General features: G+C 47.1%; 1 protein-coding gene across 1 annotated transcript; it reads right to left on the bottom strand.

Annotated features, from left to right (window-relative positions):
- Positions 1–9,972: 9,972 nt before the first annotated feature.
- LOC120643944 (16S/23S rRNA (cytidine-2'-O)-methyltransferase TlyA-like) lies at positions 9,973–11,600 on the bottom strand. Its single transcript, XM_039920458.1, has 3 exons — positions 11,462–11,600; positions 11,213–11,341; positions 9,973–10,113 (listed from the first exon to the last, which is right to left on the bottom strand). Exons 1-3 carry the CDS (start codon positions 11,504–11,506, stop codon positions 9,994–9,996), a joined length of 294 nt encoding a protein of 97 aa, XP_039776392.1. The 5' UTR covers positions 11,507–11,600; the 3' UTR covers positions 9,973–9,993.
- Positions 11,601–19,056: the final 7,456 nt, after the last annotated feature.

The following is a 19,056-nucleotide window of genomic DNA, read 5'->3' as shown; positions in this document are numbered from 1 at the left end:
TGGGGATAATGAAGCAAAATTGACAGATTTGACATCGGTTAAACAAACTAGGGATGAATCTGTATCCGATTATTTCAAGAGGTTTAAAGAAGTAAAAAACTGATGCTTTAATTTGTCAATTTCTGATAAGGATTTGGTAGATATTGCTCTTAATGGTTTGCGCTCATATTTGAAAGAAAAGCTCGAAGGGTTTGATTACTTTAATCTTAAAGTTTGCAACTTCAGGCAATGAACCAAGAGTATAAAATTAAAAATTTCAAAGATGCATATAAGCCTCATCGGTCTAATACTCATGTTGTTGAATATGATTCCGATTCTTCGGCTGATGAGGATAATGAGGTCTACACCACTGAATTTGTTTGGCCATCATTGGCCAAACCTTGTTCTTGTGCATCGCTTAAGCCGACTCAGAAGGGTCGGAAAGAAGAGATGGAATTTACATTTGATGTCTCCAAATGTGATCGTATTTTTGATGAGTTGTTGCGTTTTGGGCATATTAAGATTAATCATGTTATACCGCCGCTTGAAGAGTTAAAGCGGTGAACATATTGTAAATTTCATAATTCTCATTCCCATGCAACTAACGATTGCAATGTGTTCCGTCGCCAGGTTCAATCAGCCATGAATGAAGGACGTTGATTTTTCCTGAGATGAAGATTGATAAGACATCGTTCCTTGTTCACACCAACACACATACCATTGAGCTGAGGAATGCAAAGGTGCTGATTCGGCCAGAACAAGCCGAAGGAGCCAAAGGCAAGAGTGTGGTGATTGGCGAAACAAGGCCGAAGAATATCGATGACAAGATTCTGGCCAGAGAAGTGGTTCTGGAAAAGGCTCCTGATGGCAAGGAGTTAATAAAAATTACTATCAAAGCTCACATGCCTGGGGGGCAAGAGAGTTCGTCTGCTGCTGCAAGTCGGCCTGCTGTCTAGGACCGACCGGTCAGACCGATTTCACCGATCAGTCAGCCCCAGGGCCGACCAAGGACTTTCAAGCACAAGCGCCCGGAAGAGGGTACTTGGAAGCAAAATGTGCCAAAGATTTAAGGGAATATTGTTGCTCAGAAACCAACCTTTGGCCAGCTTCTGAATAAGTACACTAAGACCGTTCAACAAGATCGGCCACTAAAAAAGAGATCTTGGTCAACCCCGCGTCGAGGTGGCTCTCCAATGAAGGAAGGGCCTAACAAACGCAGAGGTGATGTTGTCACTGTGTTCCCACCACAGAAGGCATATGCTACCATGCCGTGGATGCCTCCGGCATCAAATGCTACAAATCCGGTGTGGGAACACAAAGGAGTCTGGATGTAGTGCTTCCCCGTGCCATATCCACCACATTATCGTGGGGAAGGTTCCAGAACACCAGTGCATGACCGATTGGGCCCGCGCCAATCTGGTCAGCAGCAACATGCTACACCGGTCAGACCGGTCTCAGCAGAGACCGGTCCAATCTCATCCTCCAAGACAAGAATACCATGTCAAAAGGAAGGAGGAGGATGTGCAGCCCATGCAAGTGGACTCTGAGAAGACCACTGCCGATGATGTTGTGAAAATCGGTGATGTGAATGTGGTGGTCAAAGATGTTGGAAAGAAGCCGATGGTGTTTGGCAAATCGGCTCAAACTGATTCCTAGAAGCGTGTGTTGGTCAATGATCATGTGACCAGCAGCAGCGGCTCGGCGAGCAAGTATCATCAGCCTAGGTGGTGCCCGCCAGGTTTAAGCCACTCGCAAAAGAGGAGGTTGCAGCGCTTGAGGCGCCAGGAGCAGAAGGAGCAAGAGGTCGAAAAGTTCAGGGATGAGCATTTCAATAAATATCGGCCAATGGTTCCTCAAGGTAAAGAATGGCAGGCCAAGCCCATGGTGCAGTCAATAGGATTGGTCGAACCGCCCTAGGTTACTGGTCTGACTGGTGCAGAGGAACGGTCGGACCGCCAGGCGCAACCGGTCAGATCGGTCGAGCCTATTGTTGAACAGACGGCCAAAGTTAATACTTCGGCTCCGCGTAACGAAGTTCCAGCGGTTCCTATAGCTTTGGGTGATGAGGAACTGGTGGATTATGAGGCTTCTCCAGTGCACAGCAATATGGAGATAAATGTTGTGCGTTTCTCCGAAGAGTACTACGCTGTTTCGGAGAAGGAGGAAGCGGCTCATCTAGATTTCGGATCACGTGAGGCCGTATTCTAGAAGCCCAAGGAATCGGACAATCACTTGAAGGCCTTTTACATGAGAGGTCATACCAATGGAAGGCCGATTTTCCGTATGCTTGTTGATGGAGGGGCAATTGTGAATTTGATGCCATATTCATTGTACAAGAAGCTTGAAGGGACGGATGAAGAGCTGATCAAGATGAACATGACGGTCAGCGGTGTGGGTGGAGGTGATCCCATTGGTGCTAAAGGAGTGGCTTCTTATGACTTTTGATTTAAAAAATGCCGGTGCTACTTATCAAAGAGCTATGAATTTGATCTTCCATGATTTGCTTGGTGTTATATTGGAAGTCTATATTGATGATATCGTGATTAAATCGGACGGTTTGGAAAATCATTTGGCTGATTTAAGGTTGGCTCTTGAAAGAATGCATCGGTATGATTTGAAGATGAATCCACTCAAATGTGCTTTTGGAGTATCGGCTGGGAAATTCTTGGGCTTTATTATTCATGAGAAAGACATAGAGATTGATCCAAAGCGAGTTGAAGCCATGAAGCGTGTTGAGGCTCCGACTTGTAAGAAAGATTTGCAGAAATTCTTGGGCAAGGTTAATTATTTGAGAAGATTTATATTTAACTTGTCCGAAAAAATTGATTCTTTTACTCTTATTCTTCGATTAAAAGATGAAACCGAATTTACTTGGGGGGCAGAACAGCAAGAGTCATTTGAGAAGATTAAGAATTATTTGTCTTTGCCGCTGGTGCTTAAGGCGCCTAAGAGAGGGGGTTCCTTTTAGGCTTTATGTGGCTGCAGAAGATAAAATTATTGGTGCTGTTTTGACTCAAAAAATTGAAGGGAAGGAGTACATTATTACTTATTTGAGCCAACGACTTATCGATGCGGAAATAAGGTATACATTTATTGAGAAGCTGTGCTTATCTTTATACTATGCTTGTACCAAGTTGAGGCATTATTTGTTATCTAGTACATGTATAGTGACTTGTCAAGCCGATGTTATTAAGCATATGTTGCAAAAGCCAATTTTGAGTGGGAGAATTGGCAAATGGTCTTATGCACTTGTAGAATATGATTTGACCTATGAGTCTTTGAAATCCGTAAAAGGCCAAATTGTAGCGGATTTTATTGTTGAACATCGTATTAATGATGAACATGATATGGAAGTCGGCTATATTACTTGCACACCATGGAAATTATACTTTGATGGATCAGTTTGTGATGATGGGAGAGGAGTTGGCATTGGTAATGTTCTCATCTCTCCAAGTGGTGCTATTTTTGAGTTATCAAACCGATTGGAAGAATTTTGCACAAACAATCAAGTTGAATATGAAGCACTTCTATTTGGCTAGGAGTTTTTGCAATCTATGGGTGTGAAGCATGTTGAAGTCTTTGGTGATTCACTTCTAGTGGTGCATCAAGTATCCAAGGTATGACAATGTTATAATGGAGCTTTAAATGCATATATTGATGAATGCCTTGATATTATCTCTTGCTTTAATGAATTTGTAATTCGACATATTCCAAGAGAAAATAATGAAAATGCTAATGCTCTGGCTCAACAAGCATCAGACTATAATGTGACGAATAAATATTTCAACATTAGAAAGCCGATGCAAATTAAAGCCGAGTCACTGGTTCTGGACGAACCAGTCCGACCGGTCGCTGAGACCGGTCTAACCGCTCCGACAGGTCTGACCGGTCTAGAGACCGGTCTGACCGCTGAGGGCGGTGTGAGCAGCAATTCGGCTGGAGTTTCCACTCAAAAGGTTGAGGCCGAAGTGCAAGATTGGAGGGTGCCTATCATATCATATTTAAAATATCCTGATTGTGGTGCAGAGAGAAGTATTCGGCGTTTAGCATTTAAATATGTTTTGGTTGACGATGAGCTTTATCATCGGACCGCCGATGATATTCTTCTCAAATGTTGCTATGGGAGAAGTGCATGAAGGCCCGTGTTTCTATAGGAGAAGTGCATGAAGGCATCTATAGTACACATCAATCGGCTCCTAAAATAAAGTGGTTGCTTAGGAGAGCTAGTTTTTATTGGCCAAGTATGATTTCTGATTGCTTTAGATATTATGAAGGATGTGAAGAATGTCAGCGGTTTGGTGATATTCAGTTAGTGCTCGCTGCGTTATTGCATCCTATCATTAAGCCTTGGCCATTCAGAGGATGGGGTTTGGATTTCATTGGTCAAATTAACCCTCCTTCTTCAAAGGGGCATCGCTTCGTGTTGGTGGCGACTGATTATTTCACTAAATGGACCGAAGCAGTATCTTTGAAGAACATGACACATAGAGAGGTAATTGAGTTCATTACGGAGCATATTATTCATAGATTCGGCATTCCTCAAACTTTGATAACGGATTAAAGTTCATCATTTATTTCAAAGGAGATGCAAGAATTTGCCGAATCTTACAAGATTAAGATAATCAATTCATCTTCATACTATGCTCAGGCCAATGGTTAGGCCGAGTCTAGTAACAAAATTTTGATAAGGCTCATCAAGAAAAAGATAGAAGAGGATCCTAGGAGGTGGCATGAGGTTTTATCCGAAGCATTATGGGCTCATCGCATATCTAAACATGGTGCTACTAAAGTTACTCCTTTTGAGCATGTTTATGGTCAAGAGGCCGTTTTACCCGTTGAGGTAAATCTGGACGCTTATAGATTGGCTAAACAAAATGACCTTTCCGCTGTTGATTATCATGACTTGATGGATAATATTGATGAAGTAAGCGACAAGCGGTTGCAAGCTTTGAAGGAAATTGAGAAGGACAAGCTTCGGGTGGCTAGAGCTTATAACAAGAAGGTAAGGGCTAAATCTTTTCAAGTTGGTGAGCTGGTTTGGAAGACAATTCTATCTCTTGGGACAAAAAGCAATAAGTTTGGCAAGTGGTCGCCATGTTGGGAAGGTCCATACAAGATTATCAAGGTTATCTTCGGGAATTCTTATATAGTAGAGACACTGCAAGGAGAACGTGTACCCAGGGCGCTGAATGGAAGATACTTGAAGAAATATTACCCGAGTATTTGGCAAGACGCTTGAAGATGAAGATGGCCGGTATTTGGATATCGCCCTTAGCATTATTTTTAGGCCAGTGCTGGATTTGTAATTTTGTATTCTTAAAGCATGTTTAGGTGCTTGCTTTTTGGCTTGCATAGCTCACCAAAAAGGCAGGGGGGCATATGTTGGAGGCCAAAATTGGCAATAACCGAGGCCGACCGGTTGGGCCGACCGGTCAGACCGGTCTGGGCCTGTAATCCGAGTAGGGTTAGGGTTTTGTGTTAAAAGTCCTATTGTAACCCGATTTGGAAGGGGTATGTCCTCCCTGGCCTATAAATATAAAGATTGTGACCGATTTTTCTAACCACAATCGAATTAATACAATCTCTTTTACCCTTTTTCTCAAACCCTAATCTTTTCCAACCCCTTTGCTGTTCTTTGCTCGTCTCTACGGCGTTCAAGGGCGTCTTGAATGGCCTGCTGACCTCAAGGCAATTCTAGTTCTTCGAGCTCTGACGGGGTCCCTCCCAAGCCCGAGATTCTAGGTCTTCGTGTGTTTCTGCCTTCAACCGGTCTGACCGGTTGGAGCGGCCGGTCTGACCTGTCGCCGTCTGAAGCTCGTTGGTGACGATCGTTGCGATCCGCGCGTTCTAGCTCACCGGTGTGTTGACCAGATTAGCGTCAATAAGTAGATAGCCATTGAGTGCAAATACATTGAATCGTTTCTCTTGCATTCTTGATTCCTAGAAAAGTCGCATCAGTATGCTTGATGCAAAAAAGAAAAAAAACATTCATTTCTTGTGCCATGGACATGTTTGATCAAATTGTACTCAATGCAATGCACTATGTATGCAGCCTTTGCGTTTTTACTTCCATTTTTGCCCAACATTGTAACTTATATGTCACATATGTGGAAAAAGACTACTAGATGATCGAGTTAATTATAACTACAATATTAATGTTCAGGAAAGAAATTGTTAGTTGAATGTAGAATTGTGTATGTACACTTAAAATGTATACAAGGAACTAGTTGTTCAATGAGAACATAATTTAAATATATGTGCAGATCTGGAGTCAACCAATAGAAGAAATCCTCGAGGTTGAATCAATATATGTGCAGATCTGGAGTCAACCAATAGAAGAAATCCTCGAGGTTGAATCACTTGCGTGGATGGTTCTTATTTTAGCTGTTGACTTGGCTCGGGAAAATTAAAGACAAATGATCAGATAACATCTATCTTGTTTTTAATGTTGTCAAAGAAGTCAGGGTGGATGCAGGATCCTAAACTAGGGAGGAGCTCATTCCCTCCCTTCTACTTCTTCGTCTATGGTTGAAAATTGTTGGTGGCTCCATTGGCTGCATGGGGTAAGGGGGCTCCAGCCTTATGCCCCCACGCTGGATCCGCCAATAAAAAGAAGCCCTATTGATGTTAATCTTTGCATATTTGCAGAAGGTCAGGGACTTAAGTAATTAACCAGAACAGTACAATGACTTAATTTGTAAGCATGCAAAAGATCCAGATCTTAAGAAGGGGCCATTGACCTTGAACTTGAAGTTGCTTATTATTATCAAAATATAGAAGTACATACAAATGAGAGCAGTACGTGCTTCAAATACTATAAGAATCATGTGGCAGCTAGATTTCCGGGGCACACGTGAAATTGTCAGCACAGATCCCTCCTGTTAGGGAATGTATAGCCATGTATATGTTGTGTCTTGTATACCAAGCCATATTGGGCTATATATACGAAAGTCACCCCCCAGCCATGGGTGCGTGGTGTTTTCTAATTATTCTACATGGTCATCCAACTGTCTCTCATTCCTCAATAAATTTCTACTATTGCCCCAATACATCTCCCTTTCCTCTATAACTATGGAATTGTCCTAATATTTTACCCCAACTCCCCTCAAATCAAGGGAGTGTTTATACTCGGCCAATATATTAGCTGTATTGGGAGAAGATTATTGGAAGACTGCAAAAGTTAACTCTTCCAATAATCTCCCGATACTAGTTATTGGGAAAAAATTATGGGACCGGATTGCATCTCGATCCTCTCCTTTGCTGCCAACCCTAGCACCGCCGTCCTCTCCTCCCATTTTTCTATGCACCGACCCTCGATGCTACTGCTGTTAGTTGACTCTTGCCTTGAGTAAGAACAAAATGCAAACCCCTCCAGGAATGCCTCAAGATTTGTGCAGGGATTAGATAGAATTAGCTGGATGGTGGAGTGTGGTAGTATAGTAGTAGTAATATTATTCTCGATCAGTGCTTGTGGAGAAAATTCTTTTGCATGCAGATGAAGGATTCTGTCCCCCTTGATCGCCTTTTAATTTGGCTGTATCTAATCTCTCTCCATTTTTTTTTGAGACAGAAAGAGAGTGGGACCAAGAGTGGAATCCACTCCAGGGACAACGAATCCAGCGCTGCTCATCAGCGAGATGCCAATGCCACTGGCTGAATACGACATGAGGGTCTATTGGTCCCGTCTATCGATCTGTCGAACAACGTGATCTGAGCTGAGTAAGTTAGGTTGGTAGAGCTGCTCGTGTCATGGTGTGTGTGGTGTGCCTGGGATAGATATGCGTACAAGGATAGGCCACCAGTAGAGAGTTGTAAAGAAAGAATGCAGCATCATTTGCTTTAATTTAATTTCCAGGTCCAATGCACCGGCCGGCTCTTCACCGGGCGGTTCAAAGCTTCAAATGCTGCCGTCGCCGGCCGGCTTTCCCATCGCCTTTGCCGGGAAAGATAGACACGCCAGGTGGTGGCCGGCCGGCGGCTTGGTGCAGTGCGCCGCCGTACGTGTGCTCTCTCTCCACCGGAGCCTTGGACGCCGAGGACGTCACCGATCGCAGGCCGGCGACGGGCGGGTGGCACAGGATCGAGATACTCTGCATCTGGCGTAAACAACCTTCGTTTCTAAGGAGAGGCGGAACATATAGAAGTTCAGTGCAGTTGCTCGATCAAAACTCACTCGATGCATCCTGGACTTTTGGGCAAGAGGATAAATGAGGATAGAGTTCCTAATTGCGTATTTTTTTACTTCCATTACACGCAATACTCCTACGTTTCATGACATTGCGTCTAATGGCAAATAATCTTGATTGGCGGTAAGTGCAACGAAAAAGGAAAGAAAGAAAGAAACAAGTATTGGATTTGCAAAGGAAAATGTGCATAGGTTCTTCAACCATCTCTGCATTACTCAAAATCTACAAGCAGGAACCTTACTAGCTGCGCAATCTGTATTTAATTTGGCATTCAGGTGGACGCGTGATTCTTTATTGTAGTTGTTGACCGGACCCTCGAGAAGCACAATTTGAATAGTAGGTATCCATCACCCCTGTTTATCTTGTCAACTCCCCCGGCATGCTCTTCGTCTGTCTTATCTTACAGGTCAACGCCAAGGAAGTCCATTTGCAACGCGCATATGATCAGAGGATGCTCTTTGGGGGTCAGACACTCCATTCTTGTGCCCTCAATTCCAAAGCCTCCAACATAAAATGCACAAACCGATGTGTGTTTTGGTTAGTATATGAATTCTGGTTCACCACTAGATACCTTTTTTAAGCTCCCTTTTCTTGAAGAAGTTGTCAAATCAGATTAGTGAGTCAAATGTTAAACAAACGAATGATGCATGCAAGCCCATTACACGTGAAACTGTCGGCACACACACGAACCCCTCTAATTTTTCTATGCGCCAACCCTACGCTACTGTACGACCAGTAGATTCTTAACTTGGGACAAGAAAATGCAAAACCAGTCGAATATGCTTGTACAAATGCCATGGCAACCTTCCAGCTGCCTCCAGGTTTGGGCAGGGGATTGGAAGATAGGTTGGTCGTTAGAATGATAAAGATTCCATGCTGGGGGTCTTATTACCCTCCAATGTCCAAACTGGATTGGGGATCTTACAGTGCATAATAATCTCTGGATTGCTGCAAGCATGTTTGTTTAGGTGATCAGATATTCAGATTAGTAGAATCAGAAAGGAGTCGCATTTCCCAACCAAGGGCACGGAATGCAACTAGTGAAAATTTGCTGGAGAAAGAGCATACCTCATGCAGACCCCTGAACAAATTATACACGAGAACAAATTATACCCCTGAACAAATTATACACGAGAGCATACCTCATGCAGACCCCTTGGTTACAGGTTTCAAGCTGCATTCTCTATCATGTAGCTTCGGCCTCTGCCTTTGTCTCTACTTCTGGTTGCAATTCTGATATTGGGATCCTGTGGAAGCAAGCAAGAAACTCCTTGTTCCCTTCTGCGCCCTTTATGGGAGATTCGATCCAGCCTTTATTGCAGAATCCAAACTCTTCCACGCCTGAAATTATTCTATCCACTGAGTCATGACCTGGTGAATAAATCAACATAGCATGATTCCCAGGTCATGACTCAGTGGGAAACAATATTCAAAGTAAAGCAGACAATAAAATAAAAAAATCAGAAATAAGGGATCCTCTCTAAGGATAATCAAAGATTCTGATGAAAAGATTTTGTTGTTTGGATACACACCAATTTATCATTAAATTTCCAGAAGTAAATAGGCAATCTATTGCAAGGAAGCACCATATCCATAGAGAAATTTACAGTGGAAATAATGAAACTGATAGCTTACAATGAAATGATTATGACATTATCGTAGGAACAAGTTCAAAAGCAAAGCAGTGGATTGTTACCTCTTTATGAACCAGGGGATCTCAAACAATCCCACCTCCTCCTACCTGAGAAGTGAGAATGATAAAAAAATTATTTATTTTGGGTGACTTTATCTCTATTACTATGAATATAACAAGTAGCCTGAACTCCATCTATAATGAATCACTCTTTCCATTCAACTTCACCTGTGATCTACGAGCTTCAAATTGAGGCTTGATAAGTGTTATCAATGTAGAGTCCATCTCCATTACTTTAATAACAGAAGGCATAACCTAGGTTGTACAGATAATATAAGTGAGTGCTCAGAAAAAAATATGATTTGTTAGAAGATTGTAGCTTCCCGTAATGGGCTGTGCTTGGGCTGGCCCTCTGGGCCATGGGCGCCTGGCCGCACCAGCCCTATTGGCTGCTGCGCCGGCCCTAGGTTTATGGTAGGATTGATGGTTTAGGGAAGGATCCCTCTGATTGGCTCTGTTTCTATAATCCCTAGGGTTCCTTGCCTATATATGTGTACCTCCCTTGTACCCTTTCATCAATCAGACTCAGTACACAATTCCTGGCCATATCCACTTTCATGATTGTTATGAATCCAGAAACGTGAATGGTAAATATAGAAAAAAATGAAAAACAAAACAGACATGAATAGTTAGACTACATATTCGCATGCCACTCCATTTTCCTAATGCATTTTTTCCTCTACACCTTCAGTGAAGATGATCTCACACCACACCTGAAAGCTGTACAGTTGCTTGGGCACAAGAACTTGATTTTTTTAAGCAAAACAAGAACTTGATTTTAAGGCCCAATAGCCCTTTACATCACGCTAACTATACTAACAATTAGTTTTATGGACAAAACACAAGAATGTACATAAAAATTTCCAACACTTTGAACAATCATTGCAAGCTTATAACTAGAAAATTGCAAAATGACAGAGAACTGTCTTTGAGTGGCATTCTTGCAAAAATAAAAAAAACCAATGCAAATTTACAAATGCCCCAAATTTGCAAATGTTTTTTACACTACTGTTCTATAAAGCTGATCCCCTGCCTAATAATTGTTGAAATTTTGTGTCCTTGTCTGTGGAGTTGCTGAGAAGTTGATTTTAAAGCCCATTAACTCTTTATATCATGCTAACTATACCAAGAAAGTGTTATTACAAAAAGATAGGAATGTTTTAGAACAAAAAAAAAGAGCTGATAACAATAGACAGAGAAAAGCAATGTGCTATTCCAATAACTAAGGTAAAAGACATTATTCACTTTATTAAAATATTGTTCTATATGATATGAGTTTTGCTGAAATGTTATCCTAGTGGATAACCTTCTGCCTGCTAAATATGAATGATAATACAGTGCACACCAAACATACCAAGAGAATTGAGATAAATGACAGGTCCAGTGTCACCAAATCAACTGGTTGTGGCAATTGAGAAAGATATCTCAAATTTGTACGTTCGATCACTGAGACACGTTCATGTGTACGGAGTTTTTCAGCCACCTGAAACGGAGTAGGGCACAATGAGATTTTAGAGTCATAGTGCTGCAGTGAGTAGCAACAACCTCAAACTGACAGATAAATCGGTAGGAGCTAGATAATTTCAAAGAAGTAATTATTAACCTGTCCATAGCCAACATCTACACCATAAACAATGTGATGCTCCATGCTGAAGTAAACAGTCAGTAAAGTCTCCGGTGGATAATCCCGAATCAAGGGCTATCTTTCCATCACAATCAATTCCAAATTCTTTGATAGCTGCCTCAAGCTTATGTCCCGCTCTGAATTTGATTTTTTAAAAGAGAAAGGATGATTGTAAGCTTCTAAAAGGAGTAACTTTTGTATCTTTCAAAGCACAATGATTTATAAGCCAATTAATTAGAGCATCACCTACATACATATTTCGGGATTTCAGCCTTAATTTCAATGACTGACTTGTCAGATACTTATGTTCGAGCTTTATTCACAACTTTTCCATCCACAATGACTTTACCTATAGAAACATAAAGAAAGTTAAATAAACAGGGATAATTTATGAAGTAGCTTTGTATAAAAAAGTAAGATTCAAAAACGGTAAATGTCTAAGTAATTTAGAAACTGCTTATGCAAATTAAATGCAGCAGCAACAGCATGAGAAATACAAACAAGCATGTGACCTATCATATTAGCGATGTCATGCAACTTTAAAATTTCAAACAACCAAATCCACAGAACATATCTACGCAATCTACAAACCAATAGAGATATTTGCAGACAACAAAAAATTGGATAGAATCTGATATGATTGTTTCTATTTTGGGGAGTAGCATAATGATAAAAAAAATTGAATTTTTTTCTCTATTTTTAGACCAGAGACCCTCCGGCCCAGCTTTACTAAAAGCATAAAGATTGTACTGGGGATACCAGTTTACAGGTTCAAAGAGTTGCACAAAACTCGCTCAGCACAGAAGCTTTTAAGCACAAAGCGTAAGCAAAGAAGCAAAGAAAAAAAACACCCTCTAAAACCCTCCTCTACCCAACAGAGCAGACCAACCAAAGCCAAAAACGCAGATCAAGCTTTTCGTCAGACGTCAGGCTGCAAGGATGCTAGGCCGAGCTTCAACTATGGTGAAGTAATTTCATCGATAACCACTAAACGATTAAGTAGCGATGTATAGGAATTCGACTACCTCATCACTGTGTGAAGGAAAAGGTTCAAGAAGCTTGTGATGCTTGGGATGGGGTCGTTGACCATCAATTAAGCAAATGGATAAAAAGTTTAGGTTAGGAGCAGAGTTGTGGAGAACTGGAAATACTCAATTATGTCCAGTGGAACCCATAGGTTGGACACAGATGTTTAGATAGTATCATGTTAGAATATAAATAGACAAGTGACAGCAGTAAACATGCACTGCGATGAGCCCATGAGTCTGTTTTAAAAGTGCCAAGAAAATAAAAATTAGTTTTCAATGAAAAGCACACCCTTGATTAGAATGCTGACTAATCTAATTTTTTCAATGCATGACTGGGTATTGCAGAACATTATCATAAAGCAAATTATTTCTTAAATTCAGATAATCATCACAGGATCACCACAAGAAGCAAGTGCTAGCTTATCTGGCTAGCTCTTATAAGAAGACACTCTTAACATGTAAATATCCAACCAATTTACGCAGAGTATCTAAATGCATATGACTATCAAAAGAATGAACCAACCTTGAAGAATCCATGACTGGATGTATGTTCTACTATATTGTTGAAACCTTTCCAAGCACACTTATCCAGTCGCCTTTTTCTGTGCGAGAAGAATGAATGTGAGACACAGTATAGGCATTTAGCACTTTTTTCTTCACCCTTTTAATTGAAACTATATCATTTCTTTCTCCACAAACAGGAATAACTAACTTTTGATTAAGTAGCGAATAATAAAGTCATATCAAATAAACAATTCAACAAAAAAAGGTAGAAAGAAACATCCAGAAGCTCACATTCCCGCATACTTGTCCCTAAATACTCCACGACAATGGCAAAGCTTATCGGTGTTCCAAATACACTACTGGCATCTCTCCTAGAGAAGTAAAAGAAAAACAAAGATGATGACCCTGAAGGATGTAGAAGCCAAACATATTCCGACACATTCATAATTATATCAGAGTATATGCTTTGTGCTATGTGCCTATGTGACAGTTGATTTTGATAAATTTTATGTCCAATGATCAACTTACAAATCGACATCTTATTTGCAATTGACAGCACGCAGTCACCATGTCGTGGTGTTGCAAACCACAGCCGGGTGGCGGAAGGCACCCGCCTAAGCCCAGAGGGTGTGTACTCGGGGGTTAGCTAGTCCTAGTTCGATCTCGCTCAAAAACACAATGAACACCAAGGATTTAGAGTGGTTCGGGCCGCCGAAGCGTAATACCCTACGTCCACTATGTGTTGTATTGCCTTGCCTCGAGAGAGTCTGCGAGTGCTTGGGCGAGCCTGTGTGTGTGATCTGAGGAGCCTGTTCTGTACAGCGAGCGCTTCCCTTTTATATCTCAAGGGAGGCGCGTACATGGCTGCTGAGACCCCGACAGGTGGGCCCAGCGTTGTAGTATAAAATAACGTATTGTTCATACATTATGGCGTCGCAGGCAAAGTAGATCTTTCTCCGGATATCTTTGCCTGCTCCTGAAGTCCCCCGTTCAGCATGTCCAGGCGTTGTCTTGTCGGAACAGCGCCAGGTGTAGCCAGCGGCGTCGCCTGCCACGTAGCTGAACGAGTCGTGTAGCTTGCGGTGTAGGTGGCATGATGGAAAAGTGCAGTGCCGTCGTATCCAATTAATGCGGCAGATGGCTCTGCGCGGCTGCGGCTGCACTGTGTATCTTGGTAATACGCGATGCACAGTGGGGACTGACAAAGGCTGCCCCGCATGCTGTGGTGGCAGAGCACGCCTCAACCACCAGCATTGAATGCGGTAGGCGGGCGAGTCTTCCGGCAGAAGGCTCGCGCTCGAACCCGTGCCTCCGGGACACGTGGCGGCTCCGGACCCCCACGCAGTATGGGAGGTCTGGATGGACGCAGGAGGTCCCGGACCCCTACGGGGGTCCGAGGCCTCGGCTGTCAGCTCGGAGCTTCCCTTCCTTAGGGACACGTGGCGTCTCCGGACCCATCCCCAGGCGGGGAATGGGTCCGGGGCCGTTGGTCTGGTGAGGAAAGGGCCTGACCCGTGGGGCCTGGCTGCTCCGTCCTTTGCGCGTAGTTACGGATAACTACGCGGGTCCTGCCTTGCTGCAGTAGGAGTGGGTATCCCTGCTACAGGGTACCGACAGTGGCCCCCGGGCCCACCTCGGGGGAGGTACGAACCCGTAGGTGGGGCCACTACTGCGATTTGGCTCTGCATAGCTTGAAGCTTCCTACTGCAGGGGACTTGACCGGCTTTGACCATCCATCGGGTCGTTTAATGCCTCATCACATCTCAACGGCTTACTGACTCATGGTCCCCACGCTCAGTGGTTCACCTAGTCACGCGCGCGACGCTCGGCATTGTTGCGGCCGGAGTAAACAGAATATTTACCACCGGCATAGTTCCCGAAAAGCTCGGCCACGCCAGCGCTTAATATGCGCACGTCAGCTCAGCTTCCGCCTCGCTTCGCGCGCGGGCGACGGTTCGGATCCCGCCTTTTCACACCTTTGTTGGTTACCTGCTCTCTCCGACAGGTGGGCCTGGGCCCCCTTGTCATGGACTGGGCGGTTAACACCAGGTGCGAGCGCCGCTTGGGTTCCAGCGACGGTTCCGGGGCACGCCGGTTGAGTCAGGCTTTATAATGGGGTGAACCGCATACCGCGGTTACTTTCCCGCATTCGCCTTCTTCCTTCCAACCTTTGCGCCCCTTTGCCTTCGAGCTTTCCTTGCCCCTTGTCCCCCCACGCAGATTGCTGCTCACCTCCACAGAGAGATGGCATCCCTTGTTCATCCCCGCCGCTTCCAGACCGAGGAAGAGTTGAACACGGTGCGCCGCCTGCTTGGGTGGAGTGCACAGGAGACCGGCTGGGGGGTCCGAGCAGGCTCAGTTCCCCTTGGCAACCTCCGCGCCAGGGAGTTTGTGCTATTCACCTCGCACATTTCCACCGGCGTGGGGCTGCCGATCTCTTCGTTCCAGCTGTTGCTGCTGGAAGACTTCGGCCTCCAACTTCAGCACCTGACGCCCCACTCCCTCCTCCTGACGTCCATCTTCATGCATTTGTGCGAGATGTTCGTGAGAGTGCGGCCCTACGTCATCCTCTTCCGCTACTTCTTCATTCTGGTGAAGTCCGGGAGGGCGAAGGATGAGGTGGGGCGTATTACTTCCAGACAAGGAGCGACCTGCCGACGCCTTACATTCCCGGCCTCTCTGGCGGAAAGTGGGATGATTGGCGCAGGGATTGGGTGATCGACACCACCGAAGCCAACGAGCGCCTGGCCCTGTCGACCGGGGGACCCGCCACCGACCGAGCATCCTGGAGGGCCAAGCCGTCCCTGCAGCCGGAATTCGACTCCGTGCTGGACAAGATCAGGTCGCTGGCGGAGAGCGGCCTCACCTCGTGGCACGTGCTCGGAGATTTCTTGAAGCGCCGTATCGCCCCCCTGAAGCAGCGACCGCGCCCTGCTTGGAGCTTCACCAGCCTCAACGACTGCAGCAGGACCCACCGCGGAGAGGGGAGCGACCTGACCCAGGAAGCCTTGGAGGTCCTAGTGCGGGCCGTGACGGGGGACGCCTTCATCCCGGAGAACCTGATCCTCCCTCAAGGTATTGTCCCCCTCTGCGAGGACTCCGCGAGGGTGGTTGTGCTGGCTACCCTGCCAACTCTTGACGACAGGGGGCTGGCCCCACGCCAGACTGGAGGCGATCCGAACCGTGGGCTCCGGATCCCTGGCGCGTCCGGGGATCAAGCTACGCTGAGCGCCGCGGGGTCCGGCACCACTACGAAGGGGAAGCAGGCCGTGGCCAGTAGCGCCGCCACAGATGGTTCCAGCCAGGTACTGGACGGCTCCGGTGCGTCGTCGGGGGATGTAGGCCGGCGCAGGCTACTCAGGGGCGGCGGGACCCCAGTCACGGAGCCCATCATGAAGCATCAGAGGACCGCTGAGGGCGCGGGCCAGGGTAGCTCCCGGGCCACCGGCCCTCACGGGTCCTCCGGAGCGACTGCGTCGCCACCATTGCCGCTGAGAGATACCTCCCGCCGGTAGCAACAGCAGCAGCAGCAACCGCGAGAGCAGCTGCAGCAGGCGCGAGGGCGGCAACAGGAGCAACAGGAGCAGCCCCGAGTTGCGTCCGCGCCGCAGCCATGGGAGCAGCAGCGGCGGCGGCCCCGGGTTGCGCCTGCATCGCAGCCACGGGAGCAGCAGCAGCAGCAGGAACGGAGGTCGGGCTTCCGAGGACGCTGGGTTCCCGGCACTTCTGGATTAGTGTTACTCTGCTCTCTTCCCTTGTGACAAGTGCTCTGCTTTTTGCTGAAGGCTTCTCCACTTTGTTACTAGGGCTCCTCGCCCCAGCAGTTCTTCTACCATCGCCGGCTCGTCAGCTGGTGTCCAGGCGACCGCGGCCTCGGCAGCGACAGCGGCGGCGACAGCGGGTGTGGGATCCTCAGGTGCAGCGACCTCTGCCGGCCCGGTGGTGCCTGATGTGGTGCTGACGGGTGCATCATTACCAGACTCAGCAGCACCTAACGCTGCAGCGGCAGGTGCGCCTATGGCGGGCGCGGCAGACACAGCGGCGACGGACGCGCCGGTGCTGGGCGCAACCGCACCCGAAGCAGCAACGGCGGAGGCGCCGGTGCTTGGCGCAGCCGCACCCGAGGCGGCGGCGGAGGAGGCGCCGGCGCTGGGCGCAGCCGCACCTGACGCAGCAGCGGCGGAGGCGCCGGTACTGGGCGCCGCCACACCCGACGCAGCGGCGGCGGAGGCGCCAGAGACAAGTGCTGCAGCGGAAGCTCCCACCTCCAGCTCCGGTCCTATTGCAGAGGAGGAGTTGGAGGTGGTCTTTGGCAGGCAGCTCCTGCAACTCCAACTCCCAAAGGAGGAAGTGACTCCCCTTCCCCAGATGCTGACCCAGGTCCGGCGGTCAATAGTGGAGGCAACCTCCTCCGCCGAGGCGGCCTTCCGGCGGGAGTGGTCTTCCCTGGAGAGCGAACGCCAGCGCCTCTCCGACTGGCACACCTGCCTGGAGGCGCACACGAAGGCGGAAGCCTCCCGTGCTGCGGAAGCCCAGTCAAAGCTCAAAGCCGACCAAGAGGCCTATCGAGCCAACCTTCTAAAGGTGTTCAACCGGGAGCTTGCAGTATCGAGCCGGGAGAAGGCCCTGGCCCAGCGGGAGGAAACTTTTGCCTTGGAGGTTGTTAGCTTCGCGGCTCAGTGGTCCGACCTCGAGACTCTGCAGGGATGGCGCGAGCAACTGCAGGAGAGAGCCAGCAAGCTGACTGTCGCCGAGGCGGATCTGGAGGAGGATCGGAAATCTCTCGCTAAGCGGGAGTCCCACGCCACCAGCATGGAGAAGGAACTTGGGCGCCAATGAGACTCACTCAAGAAGCTGAAGGAGTGGGCGGAGCAGAGGGAGGCCAAGCTCGAGGAGAGGTCCCGCGAGGTGGAGGCGGCCAAGGCGGCTCTGGACACCCGGGTGCAAGAGGCGGTCCAGGAGGCGGTCCGGAAGCACCAGGAGGACCAGCGCGTGGGGGCCCAGCGGATCGCTGACTGGGCGACCGAAGTGAGCCTAGCACTATTACCACTTGGAATGAGCCCAATCCAGGTGGCGGAGCGGCCAGCTTCGATAGCTGACGCCCTCCTAGTGCTGAATTCTGCTTCGGATAGGCTCCAGCGTCTGGGGCCGGTTCTTGCTGGCCAGCTCGAAGCCGAGGGTCGCGAGCTGATCCGGATGGTGGCGGAGCACATCCTGACCTGCCTCCGGAGCCACGACCCGGCCATCTCGCTGACGCCCGTGGTCGATGGTCCTATAGCGGAGACGGAGGCCGCCGCTCGGGATAGCATGCGGGAGGTCGTCGACTTCATTGCCGCCTACTTCAAGTGGGAGCCTGCATACCCTTGAGTTGGGCATTGTATTTTTTTCCTTTTGCATTATGTAACAAAATTGTACTAGTTGAAAATTTGAAATAGAAGAAAACTTCAACTTAGCTGTTTGTCAGTTGCAATTGCTGGTTTGTAGTATACAGCACCCCGGCGCCCTGGCCCCTTGGCGGATAGGTTCAGTTGTTTGGACCTGTCTGCCGCCTGAGCCATAGAGATACCTTGGGCATAGGTGCCGCATAGTTTGCAAGCTGAGCGAGCGTCTTATGCCCTTCCCTGCGTAGTAGAAAAAACTACAGAGAGAAGAAACAACTCGTTCGCATGGTAGTAATGATACCGCAACTTAGCTGTTTGACATATGCAGATGCCGTGGCTCAAAGCGAACGCCCCGGCCCCCTGGGAGACAGTCTCAGCTGTTTTTGAGTCTGTCTACCACCGAGATTGGACCTCGATCTGCATGAAACTTTAAAGCAGATGCCGGGACCCCCTGGTAGGTAGGCTCAATGGTTGAGGCTGGCTACCACCATTCAAGGTTTAGCCTGTGCACCACTTCAAAGTTACAGCTTAGTAGCAGGCCTGTGCGACCTATTCTGGACCGGCCCCCAGACTAGTACAAGGTCCGGAGCTCTAGACATACAGATCCGGGCAATTCAGTGTTTGTTACAGAGTGGTGGAGTGTGTAGGCTTAGGGTGCGAG

The sequence above is a fragment of the Panicum virgatum genome, chromosome 8K (genome assembly GCF_016808335.1).
Source record: "Panicum virgatum strain AP13 chromosome 8K, P.virgatum_v5, whole genome shotgun sequence".
Lineage (NCBI taxonomy): Eukaryota > Viridiplantae > Streptophyta > Magnoliopsida > Poales > Poaceae > Panicum > Panicum virgatum.
Note: the sequence above shows the minus strand (reverse complement) of the source record. Positions and strands in the feature narration are given on the sequence as shown.

What these genes read in the sequence shown, in the direction of transcription:
- LOC120643944 (XM_039920458.1), bottom strand. Translation starts at nt 11,506, where the DNA reads ATGGAGCATCACATTGTTTATGGTGTAGATGTTGGCTATGGACAG. An exon ending in TAGATGTTGGCTATGGACAG is followed by an intron (nt 11,342 to 11,461) that starts GTTAATAATTAC and finishes ACTCCGTTTCAG; the next exon opens with GTGGCTGAAAAACTCCGTAC. An exon ending in CATTTATCTCAATTCTCTTG is followed by an intron (nt 10,114 to 11,212) that starts GTATGTTTGGTG and finishes TGTACAACCTAG; the next exon opens with GTTATGCCTTCTGTTATTAA.